The sequence below is a fragment of the Pholcus phalangioides genome, unplaced genomic scaffold, assembly GCF_987345545.1.
Source record: "Pholcus phalangioides strain wild (caught in Gottingen) unplaced genomic scaffold, Ppha-v1.0 ptg000020l_1, whole genome shotgun sequence".
In the NCBI taxonomy this organism is placed as follows: Eukaryota; Metazoa; Arthropoda; class Arachnida; order Araneae; family Pholcidae; genus Pholcus; species Pholcus phalangioides.
In genome coordinates, this window is record NW_028301613.1 from 13,631,679 (window position 1) to 13,655,372 (window position 23,694).

The 23,694-nt window shown below is 38.4% G+C and overlaps 1 protein-coding gene across 1 annotated transcript; it reads left to right on the forward strand.

Annotated features, from left to right (window-relative positions):
• Positions 1–1,112: 1,112 nt before the first annotated feature.
• Wdfy2 (WD repeat and FYVE domain containing 2) lies at positions 1,113–23,312 on the forward strand. The gene is made up of 11 exons (XM_089248567.1): positions 1,113–1,317; positions 4,361–4,549; positions 7,099–7,166; positions 7,275–7,348; positions 8,736–9,054; positions 9,776–9,902; positions 13,043–13,148; positions 14,199–14,300; positions 14,458–14,588; positions 14,852–14,960; positions 20,726–23,312. The coding sequence occupies exons 2-11, from the start codon at positions 4,392–4,394 to the stop codon at positions 20,771–20,773; spliced, it is 1,242 nt and encodes a 413-aa protein (XP_089104693.1). The 5' UTR covers positions 1,113–1,317; positions 4,361–4,391; the 3' UTR covers positions 20,774–23,312.
• The last annotated feature ends 382 nt before the right edge of the window (positions 23,313–23,694 follow it).

A 23,694-nucleotide genomic window follows, 5' to 3' on the forward strand; every position in this document is an offset into this window, starting at 1 on the left:
TTTTTTTTTAATTTTGTTATTTGATTATTATTTGTGTTTAAAACTAGTGCAATATATTTTAAATACATTCCACTATTTTTAAATAAATTCTCTTGAAATAGTCCAAAACATTAAATTAATAACTAATGTCTTCAAGTCGTTTTAATAAAAGTGCCCTAATGAGGCTTTTCGAATAGATGTCATAATCATCATCATCGGCATCGCTCTGAGGGACAAACACTCGATGATCCCCGTAGAAATCAATGTAAAAACTTGCCGATTTTAGCGTAGAAATGCGAAAATTCAGTGGAGTTTCCGCAACACCAATAATTTAAAAAATTGAATTGAATTTTTGATTTTCTAAATATTGAGTTCGCTGAGAGATACGAAGCCCAGAAAATTAAATATAAAATAATGAGCCGGACCCACTTTTGAAGTGGATATCCATGTAATAACATTGATTTCAACTTTTTATTTATATCTTCTCAAGCGCGAAAATGAGAATTAATGTCTTCGTATTGCCTTATATTACCCAATTGCATCTCAATCTTTATACGTAGTTTAGGATGATTTGAAATTAATTATGGGCCCATATAAATTACATCGAAGAAATTCCGCAGCTTTAATCAAGCATTTTTTGAAGGAAAAACAGGCAGATCGATAACTTGAAGTTAAAACACATCTAAGCTCCCAATCCCATTAAATAGAAAAAAGGGATTCATATTTCTATGTTTCTTCAATCTAGATTTCTTTCTTTCATGAGTCGCACAGGAAGTCGCCATATTGGTTACCTTGTATGTCCCTCAAGAAAGAGGGAAATATCACGTGATCCAAAAAAGCCTCATTAAGAGAGCTGTCTTAATATTTCATATTTATAATTAGGGAATTCCTATTTCCTTCCTTCCCTTCTCGTCTCTCCTCAATCAACCTTATAAAAAACCTTTTAAATATTGCTAAGAGATGGCAATGCATACGTTACCTCGAGTTGTGTTTTGCGAATAGTTAAGCAATAATTACAAAAACTAAAGAGAAAAAACGAATCATTTTTTAAAAATATATAATTATTTATCAATTTTACAACCATCAATGCGATATCGATATATTCATGTGAATGATGTCATCACACGCACATGACTTTACACCAAGCTGGATTAATAATTTCCCCCAATATTATTGGCCATCCTTCGTCTCCGCCTCCTCCTCCTCCAGTGGATGATTATCCCAGCGATGGATGATAACAATAATTATCATCGCGCTTAAATCTGTTAAATAAGTCTAAACAAAATCTTCCAATAGACGCCCTTCGGGTAAACAATCAATTTCAAAACAGTTTGCATTGTTAGTATATATATTTTAAAAAAAATTTCAGTGTTCACATTAATTTTTTAAAACGGTGTACAGTTGTGTGTATTATTATGAAATACTGTTATATATATGTGATTATTAATGTGTATTCACAGAGAAATTGATAATTATGTGCTCCGAAATGTGTTTTTATCTATGGTAATTGTACATTATATCTGACTGGTTCAAAACGAATAATGTTTATATATTTTTCCCCTCTTTTCACACATTATCATCATTGAAATTTGCATTCGTTGGTATTCAAGTATTCACTTTTATAATTTCCGAATAATATGTACACATGATTGATTGTGGCTTTTTTATGCATTCAGTGAATCAGTCGCTGGCAAATTTGTCATGCATATCCAGTCATGTGCAGTAGACCAACTATGGGGGGTGCGGGTCATGCCCAGATACATAGAAACTCGGGTAACTGAGATGGGGGAGTCCATTGGCTGAATATATATGCTGTTGCATTTACTGGTAGGTAGGCACCTATGTCTTTAACGGGCAAAGATGCGAGGTTTTCTCTGTTTTCACTATTTTGTGATGCTTTGAGCAAACTCTCCATGAGTTCTCATCTTGAAAGCGCTGGTATTTATCTGTACCAATTTCTTTTGAAATGGTAGGTGAACGAGTATCAATACAATATTGGCATGGTTTCGAAACCCAAGAACTAGTTTTCCGATGAGTAGCAGGGGTAGATTTGGGATTGGGGTGGCGTTTGATTCCTTCCTCTTGGCTGTATAAATCCATTCTTGGTTAATTTTCCTGACTACCCATTCGTTGAATTGGCCATCCTGGACTATAGTCTGCATGCTCCCCCTTCTTACCGAGTATGTCCAGGTCTCTAAGTTACTCTATGTTTACGCACTGTTTAGATCTATCTGTTGGTCACTCTTTTAGTAGCCAACTGCCCTAAAGCAGAATGTTCTGAAATCTGTGATGCACGTTGGACAATCTGGAAGAATTTTAAGAAAAGTGCGAAAACACTATTATGGGTATTTTTTATCACAGAACATTTCCAGTCAGCTGTGGACTTGTTGCAGAACAATGCGAAACATTTTGTTTTGGGGGCTAACTGCTGTGGTTCCTCGCGCTCTAAGGTCACTCCTATGCTCACACACATACTAGGTCATTCTTTAGGTCGGGGTTGTTTGGTCATTAGTGCTGTTTCTCGATTTGTAGGTCACTCCCATACTCTCGTTCCCTTTAGGTCATTATTTTTTGTATTCACTGACTTGACCTTGGGTTCTTTAGGTCACTCTTTTGGCTTTCACTGACCTGTCCCCTTGTTCTTTCGGACACTCATGATTGCACATTCTCTACGTCACGCTTGTGTTTGCTCATATGCTTATACACTCTCTAGATCATTCACCCTGCTCTCTAAGCAGAGGTTGTTTTTCGGTTTCAACACTGTTGTCCTATTCTACTCTAATTTTCTTGACTACTCATTCTTTAAATTTATTGCCTCTTTGAAATAGCCTGCTCAGCCCCCCTCCTCCCACCCCGTAAATACACCTCTGATGTTTAGATAGCAACATGTTTGCCCGGTATGCAAGAGAGCTTGGGCTCGAGTCCTGGTGGAGCCAAGATGACTTTTCTTTCCGAGTTCACCTTGGCATAAAAATCCAGCAAATGTTTCTTTGTACTGGGCTGAGGGGAAAAAACTGTTGTCGAAGAGAGTTGTCAGACTGGACTGCGGAAGACTCCAAAAAGAATTAATGTGAGGGGAGACAAAAGAAATATCGGAAGTTGCCAGGCGTGGATCTCCCAATCAAAATTCAATAATTCATGAAATTTTAAGAAATTCTGTACGATAATATTGAAACAACAAATTAAACAATGAATTCAAGAAAACTTTGCTACAAAAGTTGGGGCATTTTTCAAAAATGTCGGGATGGAGGGAAAAAACACAGAAAAACGAAACTGTCGTGGAAAATAGGGACAAAATGCAGTACATTTGTATGGTCAGCCGATACAGAGATTTAATTTTTTAAGAAATTTGCAAAATCTCCCCTCTCAACAGTGAGCTCCAGATCCACCCCTGGTGGTTGCTAGTGCACTGTTTTGGCCAAAAATTCTTTTCTGTTACCTAGTCATTTCGGCCACTGGAGCTTTTATTTTTCAAAAATGTTCATTTCGTTCTAAAATTTGAAAGAAAATTATTTGAAAAAATTTTAAACAAAGCATTACGCAAACACATCAATCAAGAAATAGGCAAAATCCCTTAACTCTTGAATCCCTTGGTTAACAACCACCTTCGCAAGTGAGGCAGACTTGCGGCAGGCAACTGCATCTAAGATCCATGATTTTTTTAACTTTCGAGACAGGTGCAAAACGTAGTTGGATGATTTACTTTTAAGACTAACAGTATGGGTTAGCAAAGGCATATATATTTTACAGCGGCTGAGGCTGCTATAGTCCAGGGCTGCAAATTTCAGGAATGATTGGTTGAGATAATAACGTGGTGGAATGCCCCACAGCAGAATATGCAGAAAACTATGACGTACGTCACGGAACAATCAGTGCTGCTGCTGCAGAACAATCTTGGGAAGAATTTTAAGAAGAGTTTGGAAAATATTATTAACAGGCATTTTTATCACAGTACATTTCCAGTCAGCTGAGGGCTCAGTGCAGAACAATGCAAAACATTCTGCTTTGGGGTAGAATGAAAGAAAGGCGGCAAAATTTGTATAGCTCACAGGCGGTAAACCATGAATCCGCCTTTTGCTCGCCTTTTTTGTTTCTGTCGATGAAAAAAAACAGTTGTTTTTTTTCCTGTCACCACCTGTAGTATTTATTTACCGATAATACTTTTTCATAATTAGTAACGCAGACTAATTTCCAGCATATTCGAAGCATTTGTGGTGCATTACGATGAATCACAATGCACATTGCATTCTAGTTAGGAAACTCACTGAATTAATGTTGGAAAAAAAAAGTTTGAATCCAAGGCAAATGTAATTTCTAAGCATTTGTTTGTTAACTCATTGATATTTCATTGTAGTTTTTTTTCTGTCTCGTTTATCCCTAGAGTCAATGGTGCTTAAAATACACGTTTTACTATGGCCGCAGAAATAAAACCTGTTGCTGGTGCGAGCAACTCCTTGATGAACGCTCGGAAACCACAGTTGATTAGTAAGTTGGAAGGTCATCAAGATGTTATCAACATGGCTGTCATCATGCCGAACGCTGATGGTGTCATCAGTGTTAGCGACGATAGGTAATTTTTTTTTTTTTAAAGTGAAGTTTTGCTTGAATTGTCAGGACGAAGTTCTGGGAAAAGTCACAAAATGAGAATGAAGGTCACAGATTTTTTTTTTACCCCGCGAGTTCCCTTGCTCAATTCTCTGACGGAAGATCATGGTCCTTCCTCTTATCGGGTTTCCCATTGCAAAAGCTAGATACCCAGAATTTGTGCAGTGGCGGTTAGCTTTAAAGCGTGAATGAGTTGGTCTTTTGTTTTATTTAAAAAGTCGCTACAGTGAGCAGCAGAAATAGCCGGGGTTACTGTCAATAGTCATTATGCCAAATCTTGACCAAATGTTTCATTTTGCAGGCATAAGAGCGATTTCACCTATTAACGAATGTTAAATTGTGACATTATGTTGTCGAATAAAAAGTGTTAAAATGCTGGATGGGTCGAGTTAAAGTCACAGAATTTTCCTTCAGGTTTATGGTAGACATTTGAATATGCATCATATTTATTTAAATCAACTGTCACCTGTGCAGGTGGGTTAAGATTTCATGACTGGTGGATGAGATTTGCAATGCACAGATTATACTGTGGGTTATTGGACAATATTTTCTGAGAGTAGCAAACTTTACATTTGAAGATTATACGCCTTCGTTGCTTATACACAGGAAATTACGCATAGTGAAGCCGCAATTGTCAAATCCCTTTTGATTCATCCCAGAGGAAAAATACTAAAATAAAAAGTTGCTAACCTCAAACGAACAAATTTCAGCTGAAAATACCGATAAATATAACTTTTCCCCCTCTGCTTATATATTGAATGCGTACCACTTGATATGATCACATTGGGACTCGGGTCTACTGATTCACAACAATATCAGAAATAAATCTGGAAGCGACCATACTTCCTGTTCGACCAAGCAGGACAAATGGGAATGGGGCAACTCTATTTTCCTTTCTCACACAATTGATTGTAAAATGGTCAGTCATGACGTTTTTTCCCTTGTACTATTTCTGTAACATGACATTTTTCATTTAAGACATACATGCTCAACCCATGGCTCACAGACTAAATGTGGCCCTCGGGCAACACCATATGATCTCAAATAGATTTTTGCAAAAATAAGTAAAGTGCCACATTACTAGATCACTTTAGTGACCTATGGTGCAGTTCCACATCACTTGGGCACCTTGCTACATGCTTCAATCAAAGATAACTTAAGTGACCTGTAGCACAGTTTCAGAGCACTCAAGTGGACTGCAATACATTGACAGATCATTTTAGTGATCTGCAGAAAATTTCCGGATCATTGAGATGACTAGCGGCAGAGTTCCATAGTACTGAAGCTGTCTTTTGCACATTTGCATAACACTTGAGCAACCTGCGATACAGTTCACTTGAGTGATCAGCGATTTTGCTGTTCCATATCACTTGAGTGTCCATCTCCACCTCACCAGATCATGGTCAGCTGCTCTGTCTCAACGAATAGATTTTAGTATGTGGTCGGAAAAGACCTGGGCCACACACATGCTGGAAAATGTGTGTGTGTTGTGAACCTAACTTGAAGTTCGTTTCTGGATAATGCTTTTTATAATGCTGCCATTACTTTTTCTAACTATGAGTGAAGTGTAATAATTAAATAATTGTACTGCTGAAGCCCTGTTCTCTGTGACAAAACTTTTCAACAGGGAGATCGGCTCGCATTCACGCCTCGAAGTTAGGAACCAGGGAAAACCAACTTGAGTGACCAGCGACTTCGCTGTTCCAGATCAATTCATTTTCCTTTGACACTTTTTCATGCCCTTGGAGTGGCCTGCAACTAAAGGTTTGAGCACCCCATGATTTAAGCTAAAATCTGACGGTGAACTGTGTAGAAACTGGGCTTACCCGGTAACAGCAGATTTTTGAAAAAATTTCACCATCACTACATACTTAGCCAGTTTTTCAGTACATCTTGTATGCCGCTGTGGTGGTCGAGTGGTCATAATGACGGACTCACATTGCGGGGATCCGGGTTCGAACCCCACCGTCACCGCAGTGGTGGTCGCTGAAGTTCTGTGGGTTCCCAACTTCGAGGTGCAAATGCGAGCTGATCTCCCCATTAAAAAGTCTTGCCACAGAGAGCAACACGCCTACAACGATAAATTATTCAATCATTACACTTCACTCACAGTTAGAAAAACTGGTGGCAGATGGCAGCACGACATATAACAAGCATTACACAGAAACAAACTTCACGTCAGGTTTCACTACACGTACACACACACATTCCCGCATGTACCAGTTCGTTAGAGGTTCCGCAGAGGAATATGGACGAGGTGCATGTGTGGTTTAGTAGTAGTAGTACATCTTGTATTAGCAAGAGAAGAGTACATCTTCTTCAAAATATCTTGGTCATGGCTGCATGTGGTTGTGGTTAGCATTGAAATATTCCCTCCCATTGAGGAATAATTTCAGAAAACCCTGAAGATAGAGGTTTGGCAACTTTAGGTGTGAAGCTTAATTTGTTTCGCCAAAGCATTTGTTATAGACTCAGCTATTTACTTTTGAGCTCATGTTTTTTTTCCCCTTTCAGGAACGTCAGTGTTTGGCTTAAAAGAGACACCGGCCAGTACTGGCCGAGCATATGGCATTACATGCCTTGTAAGTTGCTTTCCTTTAGGTGTTTCGAAAAATGATTCTGTTATGAAATAATGCAACTTGTAGTCCAGTCGTGATGGTAAATCGTGTGTCTTTTTGAAAAAATTTCAGCTCCAGCATCAGTTGTGGTTTACAGCGATGAGACAAAGAGATTGTTCGTAGGGATGGAAAACGGCACAATATCGGTGAGATAAAGATTTTTCTTTCTCTACAACTTTTTTTTTTTTGCAAGTTTTAGCCATCCATTATTATAAGGCTTGGCGGATCGGGATATAATTTAAGCATCCGTCAAATTTTATAGGAGCCTAGCATTCTACCACCCTGACAAAAATAATTCAAAGTAGTGCATTATTTTGTTTGTCTTAGACTTATAGCGTGACATAGCTGGGAACAGAGTTCCTGACATGATTTACAAAAATTTTGTGCTGTAATCAGACTTTCAAACTTATACATTACGCACAGAAACCAATTTTTTTTGTGCCAAAACCAAATATCGGTGCTTATTCACTCATGTCGTGTGTATGTGGGGGGTGGGTGCTCCTGTCATATAAATCAGGGTTCTTCAACATTTTTGCAATTAATCCCAGACTGGTGAAATTATAGTTGGAAAATTTCGCGGACCAGTGGAATTTTTGGACCACTGAAAAATAAGCAGGAGAATAAATAAATGCTTTCGTATAATATCGGACTGGCTAAAATAAATATATAGGAGGAAACATATGCAGAAGAAGTAATTAGCAGAGACCGACAAAAAAAAAACAAAAACCATGTAGTAGTAATAATTTGCAGACCAGCAAAACAAATTGGAGAAGTTTGCAGACCGGCAAAAAACAAACAGAAGAAAAAAATAAATTCAGTAGTAGTATATAGTAATTTGAACACCGGCCAAAAAATAAGTGAAAGAAATAATTTGCGGACCTGCTAATTGTTTAAAACAGAAATAAAAGCCAATATAGGTATGGTATAATATTTAAATTAAATCTAAAATTATATGTAGTAACTATATCAATTGGGGGAAAGTTTTGCGGAGCAGTGAAGAAATTCCCACGGACTGGTACTGGTCTGCAGACCAGTGGTTGAAGGGCACAGATACAAATGACCAGTCGTGTGACTGTCATAATGCAATCTCTCCAAAATACAGCCAGTGCTCGCTCTTATGAACTTGAAATGTTAGTTCATGAATGGGAAAGACATTCAAAATTGTCACAATATTTAAGATCAGACTAGTAGTTTGTAAAATCGAGCAGTGACCATTGCAGTATGTGTAAATCTTGTTATTTGGATGCTTTCGCTTGCTGCTGGAGAATTGGTTACCAACGCATGGGCTGTTCGTTATCTGAAGTCTAAGATGAATTGGGGGGGGGAAGGGTTGGGTTGTGTCGAGAGTATACAAGAACACACGATTGATAGGAAGAGGATGAGTAATTGGGCAGACTGCAACCCAGATAGCTCAGAAATATCATTTTATCAATGTCATCAACATGATTTCTTTTCCCTACAGAACATTGTTTTCACATTTTGTCTTAGTAATCGGTTGCAAATGAGTTGTAATCTTCTCGTTTGATTTTGCAGGAGTTTGTATTATCGGAAGACTACAACCAAATGACTCATCAACGTAATTACTTAGCGCATCAGGGACGGGTGACAGGCGCTGTGTTTTCGGTACTGTCCGAATGGGTGCTGAGCGTTGGGAGAGATAAATACTTTGTGTGGCACTGCTCGGAAACGGGACAGAGACTAGGAGGTTTCCAGTGCAACGCTTGGTGCACGGCATTACAGTTCGACTCACCCTCCAAACATGTGTTCATCGGTGACTATTCTGGTCATATAACTATGCTGAAAATAGAAGATTCCGGGTACAAGCCAATCACGACATTGAAAGGACATTCTGGTGATTATGATATATGTATTTACCCACATTCAATGTGCATGTGTTTTTTTTTTTGTTTCTGGTGATGTTTGGTGCCAGAGTTCCTGCTGGCCTTTTACTAATTTTAGCAATTTGTCAAAACAGACCAAAAATCTTTTCGACAAATCGACTTGCCATCTGCTAAAAGGATGCCTGTTATTTAGCAAAATTAGTTCTTTTATTTATTCATCAAATATAATATTTTTTTAGTTATTTAGAGCCACTGGTGATAACAGCGGGAATTCTATATGAGGCTTGTGCTGTGCCTCCATAAGTCTCTATTAAAAATTTCAGTATCATCGTCAAAAATCAACTTGACTATTTTAAGTATTTTTTCCCAGCTATTTGCCTTTTGTAATCTAGAATTTATGCTTGTGATGGCACTCACTGGAGTGATGGGTATTGTCAGGAGTAATATGATGTTCTGATCAGATTCTTACATCTGTTTGCACTGGGTTTGCAGCGTTCTGTCATGATTTGGTCAACTTAAATTTTATTTATTTCTTCAGTTGCTGCCCGCATTGTTAGATATCAGTCCTCAACACAGAGATATCAATGCGTTCCCGAAGGATGGTAACTAATACAGAGCTGGGAACTTGAAGGCTCCATCCATTAGGACTTTTAATAACGTAACGCTGTCAGTGATGAACTAGTATTTATCATTAAGTGGAAATTCACGAGCGTTTATTCTGTTTTATTGCAGGTAGTATTAGATGTCTTGCATGGGACCCCAATCGTAAGCTTTTATTTTCAGGTAGTTTCGATCAGTCGATCATCGTATGGGACATCGGAGGTAGGAAAGGAACTGCATACGAGCTTCAGGGGCATCAGTAAGTGTTTATTGATCATTATCATGTGTTGATTTTATCGATATTTTTTTCAACTCCGAAAACCATAAATAGTCTGGCTGAGAAAAACAAAACATTCCAGTCTTTCTTAGGAAAAAGCTGGTGTCTGCCATTTCGTACCATCTAGTCCAAGGGTATTCAAACTTCAGGAGATCGCAGGCCATTTCATTGATGTGGAAATGTGTGTTGGGGGGGTCTCTTAATTAAATTGATCTGAAACAGTGCAGCGGTTCACTTAAGCGGTCTGTAAATGTGTTGCAGGTTGCTTGATCGGGAACTATGCTGCAGGTGACTCAAGTGATCTGTAAATATGCCATGGGTTACTTAAGTGATCTGAAAATGTTCCTTGGTGTACCTGAGTGATTTGATTTGTAAATATGCACAGCAGGTCACTTAAGTAATCTGTAACTGGGCCAGCATTCAAAAAGGCTTGCATAATTACAGAATGTGCGGAAACACGAGAGAACACCTACATATGGCAGTAGGAAATTCAGTAAAATTCAGAATTGAGGAAAGAAATGATTTTTGAAATAGAGTGAAAGTCTTTAAGATGCCACTGTGTGCATTTATTAAGCTTACCTCGGGGAAGAAGGCTCTTTCACTAGTTCATTGCCTCAGCCACTGTGGTGGTCAAGTTGTCACAGTGACGGACTCGCATTGCAAGGTCCTGGGTTCAAACCCCACAGTGGTGGTTGGGTGAAGTTGGTTTTCTGTGGTTCTCTCCCAACTTTAAGGTGCAAATGAGAGCCGCTCTCCCCATTAAAAAGTCTCGCCACAGAGCAACAGGTCTACAAATGTTACAAATATTCAATCATTATGCTTCACTTCTGAAATATAGATGGCAGCACTGCAAAATCTGATGTAACACTAGATATACACTCAGACTGTTAGGTACACACACTTACATTTCCAGCACAACTCACTATTTAGTAAATTGCCCATGGCGATAGACCCGAGTTGTGCTTGGTTTTAAAGAAAGTTCATTGCCTCAGTTTGTCCCTGCATCGTTACATGACCTCCTACTTGCTATAGCATTGCAAGCTTTTGGTATCCTGTATGTGTCGTTTGCATGCCAGATAAAATCTGCTACGAAAGGGTGAATTTCGGTTTAATTGCCTTGACAGTCGAACTTAATTCAAAATCCAAAGTCACTGGAAAAAAGTTTGAATTATCCAATTAATCTATCCTGGATCTGCGGAATAACTGCAAATTGCAACATAATCACCAGCATTCACATAAAATAATCAATCATTAAAATTTCATCATCGGTTAAGAAACTTACCCAATTTTCCAGTTTTAATAAGTCAATTATATTAATTCATCTTAGCTGCTACATTATTTCACTGTTCTGGAATCGGCATCACCACTGAATATCTTGACCATATAAGGGTTTTCAACAACTGGCTTATGCAAAGACGAATTCACGAAAGAAAATTCAACTGTTCTTGCAGAGAATCGAACCCACTTCCTCTCACATGCCGGGTAGCAATGGCATGAGGGAGGACCTAGGATGCTCACCCAGCAAGTGAGACAATGTGGGTTCAATTTCTTGCAAGGGCAGTTGAATTTTCTTTCTTTCCTGAATTCATCTTCGCATCAGCAAGTGGTTGAAAGCCTTGGTATGGATAGCGGAGAGTGACATCATCCCGATATCTTGACCATGCTCAAAGCCAGATGAACTGGAAACAGTTCATGATAATCCATTGCGACACTGTTTTCAAAATTTTGCTTATTCTTATACTGTCAAGGAAATATACTTTCATTAACGTTACAATCCGAACTTTCCGATACTTTTCATACTCTTAATGACAATAAAAAATTTAAAAAAATGTGCACCTTGATTCATAGGTTTAACGATGTAATTGGTATGAAGTGCTAAACGTTCTGGATGCAGTCCTGCTAAACAATGTTGAAATGGGCATTAAATTGTCAAAGAAAGAGAGAAAAACAGAATTTTCACCTTTTAATTTGTCTTTAAATATTTCTTTTACAACTTGGTTGATAAAAAGCACAAAGTCTGACATCTTGTAGAGTTTTTCTAAACTAAATTTGCTCATACAAAAATCATGTTTTTTCTCCTTCAACTTCGAATTATCCAAAAAAATTGAATTAAAAAAGAAATTTTAACATTGAATTAGATAGAAAACTTGAATTCATAAAAGTTCGAATTAACCAGGTTCAATACATACAATACAAATACAACGCCACAACAGGCAAATTGCCCAACGAGGTGGCTGACTTAAGAACATCATGGATCCCCGAGCCATTTTTTGGAGGCCCTACCTACCACCCCCACGACTCCCGCGAACCCCCCACGAATCGGTACATGCGGGAATGTGCGTGTACGTGTAGTGAAACCTGGCGTGAAGTTTTTTGTTGTTTCTCTGTAATGCTTGTTATGTGTAGTGCTGCCATCTGCCACAGTTTTTCTAACTATGAGTGAAGTGTTATGATTGAATGATTTATCGTTGTAGGACTGTTGCTCTCTGTGGCGAGACTTTTTAACGGGGAGATCGACTCGCATTTGCGCCTTGAAGTTGGGAACCACAGAAAACCAACTTCAGCCGACCACCACTGTGGGGTTCGAACCCGGATCCTCGCATCGCGAGTCCGTCACTATAACCACTCGACCACCACAGCGGCACTTGTTTCGAATTACAAAGATTTCAACAGCTGGCTGATGCGAAGATAAGGTTATTGCAGAGAGTGGTATCTTCTCTTGGATAAGTCCCAATCTGAAGGCAGTGTCAGAAATTGTGAGCTTTGGCTTCAGTTAGGTCTGGTTTTTCTTGTTCATGTACTGCCTCATTCAGCGCACACAACCTCTAAGGAAAGAGGATTTGTTGGCTTTTTAGCCTAGTGGTCTAGGGCCCTCTTACTCGGCAAGTGAGAGGGCATGGGTTCAATTTCCCGCAAGGCCAGTTGAATTTTCTTTCCTTTATCTTTGCATCAGCCAGCTGTAGAAACCTAACAGTAATAGCGGAGAGTGATATCTTTGGACAGGTTCGAATTAACCAAGTTTTACTGCGTTAAATTTCTTTTCTGTTTTAAATGTATAGTGATGGCTTATTTTCTTGGTTTGTGATGATGATAGCCTAATCTGATTTCCTTTCTTTCATCAGCAATAAAGTGACCGCCCTGTGTTTTTCTCATACTTCTAATCAACTGATTTCTGGCAGTGAGGATAGCTCGGTCGTGTTCTGGGACATGAAGACGAAACGCCTGGAGGTATTAAAAAAAACATTTTTATAGTGTTAAACATATGTAGGCCTCAATAAAATATCAAATATGCCCTGTGCTGTGTCAACTGTTGAACCTTGAAGGTGCCTGGTATCGATCAGTATTTCTAAACCCTTTTTTGCCCGTGGGGTCTCCTTTGGACCATATTTTCTTCTCGTGGCCCCTTTTCTTATCCAGGAGCGAGAAAATTCCTATTTAAATGATTTTTTGAATGAAATGACAGGACAGTCTGCACTAGATATCTGCAAGCTTCTCTCTTGTGAGGATTCTATCCCCAACGATCTGTATACAGTGAAACCTCACTACAACGATGTTCAATATAATGATAAATATCCCTCTACAATGATATTTTTTTCAAGTCTTTGAAATGCCTATAGTGTCTAATCTTAAGCTGTTGCCTCTCGATATAACGATTATCCCTCTATTTAACAATATTTTTTCCTGGTGTGCAGAGTGTCGTTATATGTTCCAGACTCCGCCACCTGCAGTGGGATAAGTCCAGTGGCAAAGTTCTGGAGTTCATTCATTCATTGTGTCGTTATATTGAGATTTCACTGTATTATGTCCCCTTTCTCCTCCAGCACAAAGTGATGTTCTGCCCTGTACTTAGTTAGAAGTAACAACTTACTTATTTTCTTGCTTGCTCCAAAAATAAGTCCCAGATCTCATCATGATCTGATCCCCTATTAACACGAGGCCTCCCAAGCCATGCCCAGATGGGCTCGTTTGTTAAGCCAAAATTCAACCACATCATGCCTCTGAAAGTAGTCACGCCATATTTTATTTTAAGAGCTTTATTTCTTCTCATTTTAATTTTTTCCCACTGATCTTTGTGTCCCTTCTCCTAGAAATGGAACCATGTTGGGGGGGAACCCCCCAGATTGAGAAACACTGGTATAGATGGTAAACACTTACACAAGTTTATACCATATTCATCTTCAGTTTATCTATAATCTAGTCTATTTTTACTCTAATGTATGCAACAGTGATTTTGCATCAACCTTATATGATCAATTAACATTTGTGTATCTTTAACAGACTCCCGAGTGGGCCGATAGCGATTACTGCCAGAGATGTCAGAAACCTTTCTTCTGGAACATCAAGGCTATGGTCGATCAAAAAACAATCGGTATTAGACAGGTGAGCATGACTTTCATCAGGATCAATGGATAACTACTTTAATATTCACACTTTCTTTTACAAGTTTGTGTTAGGTAGAGGCATTTACTGGACTTATATGACCAATTAAGACCCATCTCTATAGTTATTTTTCTTTCCCCCCCCCCCTTCTGTACAGCATCACTGTAGGAAATGCGGGAAAGCCGTTTGCGACAAGTGCAGTAGCAATCGTAGCAGGTTGCCGATAATGGGCTACGAGTTTGATGTTAGAGTATGCGATGAATGCCACACTGTCATTACGGATGCCGAGTAAGTTTTTTTTAGGTGTAATTCTGATTCCTCTTGTAAAATGAGAATTTCCTGTGCAAATTTTGAGTTTGTTAGAATACGCTGCTCTTTATCTGTCAAGTGTCCCTTCATCATTATTTTTTGTAATAGCTGCGTCAGGGTCTACAGCTTACAAATTCATTAATCTTTTTGGGGGGGGGGGTATCTCTATCATCAACACATCTCTGCTGAAGTGGTTTCATTATATGCCTTTTTTCAAGATAATTCATTTTTCTTGTTTACAGTCGAGAATCTCTAGCAAATTTCCAAGATGCGAGGCATAGCATTAACCACATGGATCTAGACGAGACACGTTCGCGCCTGCTCACTGTCGGGCTTGATAGAGTGATAAAGGTATGTGTGTATATGTTTCACTGCTAGTTTTTTTTTTTTCTTTAATCATGCACAGTTTCCAGACCGATGAGCCATGGTCTGTGGGAAAATTCAACCACATCAATGCAAGAAATCTACAGGTGTGTAGTTAGTTATGTGATGAAGATACTACCATACTGTAACTTCCTGCGTGACCCACACCATGGTATTGTTCCACAAGGACGTGAAATACCCACTGAAATTTTTGAATTGACAGATGACATTTGCATGTGTGTACCCTCAATTCTCTCACAGGGAGGTGAGCATAGATGGGTGAAAATCTAATGAAATAATGGCATGTACTATTTCTTCAGAACCAATTTTTGGGGTAAGCTGCAAATGCACATTGACCCAGCCGTGAGACCTTATGGAATAGAAAGTAATCCTCTCCCCCCCCCCAACACTGCAGATCCTGCCAGTAAACGATTGACAGTGCGAGACAAGAAGAACCTTTAACAAAGTACCAGCTTTTAACTGTTCAAGGGATGTACTACTCTGAATTTACCCCAGTCTGTCTGGTTTATGAAAAATTCACCGTCAACAATTCACCGGTAGGAAAATTCACGACCAACAATTCACCGCCATGCAATTCACCACTAGGAAAATTCACCGACCAACAGTTCACCGCTAGGAAAATTCACCGACGACAGTTCGATGCGAGTTAGTTAGCGAGGGAATGAGCGATTGAGTTACTGAGTGAGTGACCCAGTGAGTGATTGAGTAAGTGATTCAGTGAGCGAGTGGGTTACTGATTCAATGAGCGAGTAAGTCAGTCCGTGAGTGAGTGAGTGATCTATTGAGTGAGTATGTGCCATATTCTAAAGATGTGGTGGAAAGTTTAAATAATGACTTTATGAGAAGAAATTCAGATGATACGGATTCGGGTTGCTGTATTTTTTAAATATATGACATCCATATTTATTGTGGGCATCTTTTTCTCAGCCACCTCACTGGGCATTTTGCCTGTTGTGTAGCCTTGTATTTGTATAAATTACAAATTGCTGTTGCTCAATACAAGATAGTATATTCAACAAAATTCCATTAACTCTGTTTTACTCAGAAACTTCTAATGAAATGTTAAAAGGAGTAATAACAGAATTAAAAGATAATAAAGTAAGTGGATACGCCATAAATCAACCACCTAAAAATGCTTCAAATCATCTCCTGTTATCACTTTGATATTATAAAAAACATCGCTGATCATCAGTATAACCAATGAATTTTTTTTATGCTGAATTAGCTGTTACCCGCGATTTCACATGATGAACTTTCAGAAATCCTGCCTTAGTTCGTATCTATATCTATATGTACTCTATATTTACTTACTCTATATATATATATATACTTCCTATGCAACGGAAATTAATGACGATTTTTTTATTACGGGAGTCGGTGACGTTTTTTGAGTGATGGAAATCTGGTACGTTTTCGTGTTACGAAAGTCGGTTACGATTTTGGGGTCAAGTTTTCATTTAACTCTTGCATATATCGGGACCCATTTGACACATTGGAACCAAGTTATGTGCATGTACCCAGAGGTTCCCACATCCTACAGCAGGTCCCCTAAGCTGAAATAGATGGCAGGCCCCCAAACCAGCTTTTTCACGGGCCCCTCTGTGCTTAATTTATAGTGGGAAAATATCAAAAAAGCGATAAGAAACGTTCCGGCCCCTGTCAGCCCTGCCCTCGTGGGTGTCATGCCGACAGGTATGTAATGTACACGTAAAATATACATATATCACCAGTGCTCCCAACATACAAGGTCGGGGTACCCGGGGGTTTGCACATAAATACCTTCATGGGGAAGTTAAAAGGTTTCATTTGCAGGGGTCCTTAATGGAACTCATTGTTTTCTTGCTGGTTTAACATTGAAAAATTTGCGATAGCGGAAGCCCAATGTATATCCAGTCTGAGACCCCATAAAATTTGCGAATTCGGTCAAGGGTAATTACGTGAGGGGGGGGGGCTGGATTTTATTCGTTGGTAAAATGAATATTTGCAGTGGCCCTCACAGGGGGATGCCCGATTAGCTTCCGAGTCAGGGGTCCCGTTTTATTTTGGAGGCACTGGATGAATCTCATTCTTTTCTGTCGTTTAACATTGTAGAATTTTCAACAGCGGAAGCCTGAGATAAATCCAGTGTCTGGGTGCCCCACTAAATATCTGCATATTGGGTCCCCGTTACTGGATGTAGGCCCTGGACTTTATTTGTTTTAAAATTGATAAAAATTAAAAATTTTTGTGGCCACTCACAGGGAGTATGTACAACAAGCCTTCAGGTCAAGGCCCCATGAAAAAGTTGACAGGTTTCATTTCGGGTGTCCCTGGATGTGAAGAGAAAAGGGGGGGGGGGGGCTGGCCGCCAAAGGTGGTATTGGGGCAGAGCCCCCTAGTACTGTATATAAAATAACATGTCCTGACTGATTCATCATCGCCGAGCCAAAACCGCTGAAGCTGTAAATATCAAATTTTGTGAATAGTTTTTTTCACGACGTAAAGACTCACTACTCACTAAGAAATGGTTTTTCCATGTTCGACAACCTAAGGGCGTCATAAGAGGGGGGGGGCTCAACGTTGAAATCATGCCGAGCCAAAACAGCTGAAGCTATAAATATGAAATCTAGTTAGTATTATATTTTATAATGTACATACACACTAAGACAGGATTTACAAATACAAATATATTTCTGAAAGTTCATCACCCATGGGGGTTATGAGGTGACAGTAATTTTGAGATTGAAAAATCCACGCGAGCGATGCCGCGGATAATAACTGGTAATAAAATACAATGCTTACTAAATTTTATATTTATGGCTTCGGGGATTTCGGCTCAGTGATGATTACTCCATATAACCTTTGAACCCCCTCCCCCGGGGGGGGGGGGGGTTGAATTTTGACATTTGACTTAGTCTTAGACTTAAAACGAACATTCGATTATGTTGATTTAAATATTCTAACAAATAAAAACACTTGTCAGCAGGCAATGTACTATATTGGTTTAAAACATATTACTACAATAGGAAACAAGCTGTGCCATAATAAATGGTAAAATCAGCACATTTGAAATATAATGAAAGGAGGGTCCTTTCGACCACAAGGATCGGCCCTTGGGTCATAATTATTTCTAGTTTATATTTATATTAATTAATATTAAAAATCTAGTCTAAGCATCGGTGACCACATGTCCTGCATTTTGTCTCGTATTTTCTGTGACAGTCCAGTTTTTCTGTTTTTTCTTCTCCATCCAGACTTTTTGAAAAATGTCAAGGTTTTACTCGTTTATAGTCGAAGTTTTCTTGAATTTGTTGTTTAATTTGTTGTTGCAATATTACCATATAGAAGTTCCGAAAATTTATAATTTATAAAAATCAATCATTTATAAAATTATTTAAATTTATAAAATATCGCATTTCGTTTGAGGAGAAATCTAAGGAGGACACCTACATCCAGCAGTGGATTGAAATTGATTGTTGATGATGACACACCTATTAAAACCAGTATTTTAAATACAGTTAAACTTGGTTATAACGACATCGAAGATTCCGCGGGATTTCGGCATTATAACCGAGTCTGGCTGTATTGCTTTCACTTTTAGAATATTGTTCTAGAGCTCTTTTAGTTTATTTCTAACATTTACCGGTGATTATGTATGATCTCCACCTCATATTAGTTCGCTACGACGCAGTTCGTTTTGTAGAGGCCATATAATTATATCCTACTACTGATGCTGCAAAAAAAAATTAATGGAATAAAGTGAATATAAAGATAAGTTTAATTTTCTCCATCAGCAAAACTGGTAAAAGAAAGCCATAGCCTCATATTGTTTAAAGTTATAGCACAAGACTCAAGCGTGAGTTCAAAAATCGTATGAAATTATCTCGTTTTAAACATCCAATTCTTGGACATAAAACCTCTTGGGTGACAAATAACATTTTCGAAAACTGAAACTCACGGAACCACAGCTTCAAAAAACGATATAAAAAAATGTCATTCTTTTTGGGCAATGTTAGAGGAGTATTTTAGAAGGATAATTTTCACACAGTTTTCATTACATACATATTTAATTGGTAATTTTCAATCAAAACCTACAACATTTAATTAGTAATATCTGACATAATTTTCATTCAAAACATACAGTATTTATTCAACAATTTTCGACATGATTTTCTTCCTTACATATTTATAATTAAAGGGTTCCAATCTACTAATCCAGAAAAACAGATAACACGCAAATGTAAGAAAAAACGGGAGAAAAATATTCATTTCTCACAAATATTGATATCATAATTAAAATGATACATTATGAGCTATACCTCTCAAATAGTCTTTAATGTCACATCCTTGATGATAATTATCAACTAAATTCTTTAATCTCTGCGCAGAGTCCCGGTATTTCTTTCTCCTAATGTGATGGTTTTGTCCACTTACAATTTGCTCCAACCGAACTTCATTCAAACTGTTCTTTTTTTATGGCACCGATGAACTTCCATATATCTGGGTGGTGAGCAGATAATTGCTGTTGGAACGCTCGATGCCATCCTTCTATAGAATTGTTGGTATTAGGGACATCGTTACGAGTTCCTTGGAAGCAGTTCCAAATGTCGATGTCAAAGCGCGGCTGACGACGACGAGGACGCCCGATCCAAGTGTGTTCAAATCAGTCATCATAAATACGTTTTCGGAACAATCGGATTTTTTAATCATTTGTGACACTACTAGGTTAAAAACTAACTAACTAACCAATTCACTCACTCCCTCACTAACAAATTCACTCACTCCCTCACTAACAAATTCACTCACTAACCAATTTACTCGCTCGCTCAATCACTTACTCACTCAGTCACTACTGGGTCACTCACTCACCCGCTCAATCACTTACTCACTCAGTCACTCAATCACTTACTTACTCGGTCACTGGATCAATCACTCAGTCACTCAATCACTTACTCGGTCACTGAATCAATCACTCAGTCACTCAATCACTTACTTACTCAATCACTGACTCGGTCACTCGCTCAATCACTTACTTACTCAATCACTGACTCGGTCACTCGCTCAATCACTTACTTACTCAATCACTGACTCGGTCACTCGCTCAATCAGTAACTCAATCGCTCACTCCCTCGCTAACTGACTCGCATTGAACTGTTGTCTGTGAATTGCTAGTAGGTGAATTTTCCTAGTGGTGAATTGCATGGCGGTGAATTGTTGGTCGGTGAATTTTCCGGCTGTGAATCTGGACGGGGTGGGGGGAAGTGGCATTTTCTGGGATTAGATTGGAGTGAATGAAAATTAAAATGATGTTTCATCCAGTTTGATTATGAACATTTTTTATTGGATAGGGGTTATACACAGGAAATTACAGCAGGAACATCAGGAAGTGATTTTTTTTTTTCAGAAACCAATAACCTCCCAAAGCAGAATGTTTGACATTTTTCTGCGACGAGCCCTCGGCTGACTGGAAATGTTTTGCGGTAAAAATTCCCATAACAGTGTTTTCAAACACATTTCTTGAAACTCTCAGATTGTTCTGCAGCAGCACTGATTGGTTCTGCAATGTATGTCGTAGTTTTCAGTATATTCTGCTTTGGGGGCCAGTAACCCTGAAAGTTGTATGCAGTTCGTCTAACAACGGCCATAAAAGCTGGAAAGTCTCCTTTTTTTTTTTAATGTTTCTTTATAATTAATGTGATTGTGTTTGTTACACCATATTTTTGCTCTCATTGAATGATCATGTTTTGTTTCAGCTTTGGGACGTGAGCAATTTACTGATTCCGCCTTCAAACAGTGCATGACACTAGGAACAAACTGTTAATGCTAAAGAGAAAAAAAAATTATATTAATTATAAATCCTCGGTTTAACGCCTCAGTGTTCTCTGCCGCTTTATATGCTTCTTTGCCTCCTCCCCCTCAGCTCTACTTGTCGTTGTCGTCATCGTGAAGTTAAATGTGCGTTAATGTTATGTGTCACAGTCATTTCCGGAGAGATCGGCATCCAATTCTTTATATAAGTGCGGGAGAAACTTCTCTGGTGAACTTTCTTGTTAATCAGTATTTATTTGATGTTTAAACTAGTTTTTTTTTCCTCCCTGTGTCGATGTTAATCTGTTTAAATTATTTGATTAAATTTTTTTTTATTTTTACATATATGATCTCTGAAAAATTTATCGCCCAACAAAAACTTAGTTATGACCTTTGTTGGGTGTCGATGAAATTATGGTAAATTTGGTATTATGTATATATAGGCTCGGTAATTAAATCAAAGAAAATACGCGAATCTGCAAATTTGCGATGTTGTAATTAGTATTAACGGAACTGTAGAGATCGATGGGCACATGGAAAAGATACGCAATGAAATTTTGTCGCTGCCGGATCAGCTAATGGTTTTTTTTGTATCCAAAGGTACATTCCATTGTTATTAGGTTTGCAACATATTTCTCTGTCTTCGTCATGAAACTTTGATGGCAATTTATAAGGAATTAAATTTTTTATTTGATTTTAAAACGATCGCATAATTTGTGTTATTTTTTTCACGGAAGTTTCAGGAAGAAAGTTTTGATTTTTTTGGTCTTATGAACTGGAGTATACTTGTATTAAAATCCTTGTTAGAATTATCGGTGATAGTTGTAATGATTCTAGGAACGAGGTCGTCAGGAGTATATGCTTTTGATGCATCAAAATTATTACGATTCAAAATTATCTTTGTTGCTGCTTGTAGACACATGTTTTTCTTGAAGTTATTTTCTTTTATCCCTTGCCAGTCTTCTGCAGTTCATCACTAGCGCAAATCAACTGCTGCTACTGATGTTGTGATGACCAGTTGCAGTAGGTTAGAGCAATCCCCTAATGATATAAATATGGTTTATACCATTCACCGCTAAACGCTCCTCTCTGATCCCACCGTATGCACAGCAGCAGCACCACATTCTCAACATGAATCACCATGATTTTCATGCTTTTAGCATTATAATTGATGTACCTTTCTCATAGTAAGTCCCAGGAAATCCATGTTCTTGAATCTGAACAGCAAAAAAATGATGCAGCAGCACGTTGTAGCGCCCAATTCTTATCTGCAGCTGTGAATTTTCAGAGGATCATTCTGAAGCTTTTCCCTGCTTGTAAAAAAAGGTTTTGCCGTTTTACTCAGCGTCCCTTTGTTTTTTCTACTTGGGACAAGATATCCTTTACTTGAAAAGTTTTTACAGTTTTTTTTTTTTTGGCCCTTCGTGGGCATTTTCCAGTGGAAAAGATCAAAATGTTAACGCTTCACCCAATAGAATCGCTTCTCGTGAGGGGTATTGAGAAAATGCTTTCTTACCTGAAACCTAACAAATTGCTGTCCAGGCTTTCATGGTGCTCCCCCCCCCCCCAGATTGAAATATGAAAGAGGCATTGTTTTTCGTGTCTGCTTTCTTTTACTTATGTCAGTATAAATTTTGTGTTTGGAAGCTTATAGATGGCACTTCAATGTGATTGAAAAGCAGAAGGGTGGAAAGAACTAACACAGAGATTGAAGTATGGTGATACTAGAAAAGATCATCTTGTGTGAGCTGCCCTGGTACACTTGAAAATAGTTCTTGTTCTTTCTTAACATCCCAAATGGGGTCTTCATTATGTTTTCTCATGTTCGGTCTATTGCCAGTTTGCACCCTGTGCATCTGCATGCTTTACCAGCAGTGATCCATCATCAATGATGGGAAGCGTATTGTTAGTTACTTTCTCCAATATGGTTACACCCTATAGTAATCCTCACTTTAAAAAGTGCTTATGGTTTGTTCTTTGATCCGTTACAGACATTTTCTAGTTTGAATGACTGAAATGTTAACTCTTCAGCCAATAGAAAGGAAAGGAAGCATTGTGGTAGCATTTCATCTCGCCTCTTTAGAATTACCATTTCCCATCAAAATGGTGGTATATAACCAAATCATGTAATATAGCTACCAAGTCTCGAAAAATGACTATTTTAAATGTACTAATGACAGATAATTTAACTGACTTTTGTGTAATGATTGACATTGTGCTCATTGGTGATGGTTAGCACAATGTCAAGTTTTTCCAAAGGGGAGAAAATCCTTACAATTTCACTTCTGCTTATGAAAAAGACCTACTTTTCCAAAAATCCCTTTCATATTTGTATTCATACAATTGGAATTTGGATCTGCTCAAAAAAGCAGCTATGATGTAATCATTGATGATATGCTCTTTTGCTACTCCCAGACATTGACAAAGAATCATTGCTGATGAGTATGCCGGAGACAAGACTGGTGCAGGGCTGGAACTGGGGGGGGGGGGGGGACTACCCAATGCAGCAAACTTTAAGAGACAAAATTTCAGAAAAAAATGAAAAGCCTATTATAAAATCAGATTTTATCCCACAAAAATCCTACTTGCGACTCTGGACTGGTATTAGCCCAAACACGAGCTGTGTGCATCAACTCTTGCAAGCATAAGGATGCCTAAAAAAATCATTCCAGAGTATGCCACATCAGCTGAAATGGAGTGATCACTATCGCTGCTGTGTTTCAGAGCTCAACTTTGTCCTCAGAATTTTGTACAGTGGAAGTAACTGATCAGGTTTTCACGGCTCCTGACAATAGTTTTCCAGGAGTGAAGTACACATTCTCTTCTCAATAGTGTTTACCTCACTGAGGCTAAGGGATAGCGCCATCAGGAGGTGTCTAAGTCAAAGCTGGCAACAGAATCTTCTAATTTTGTA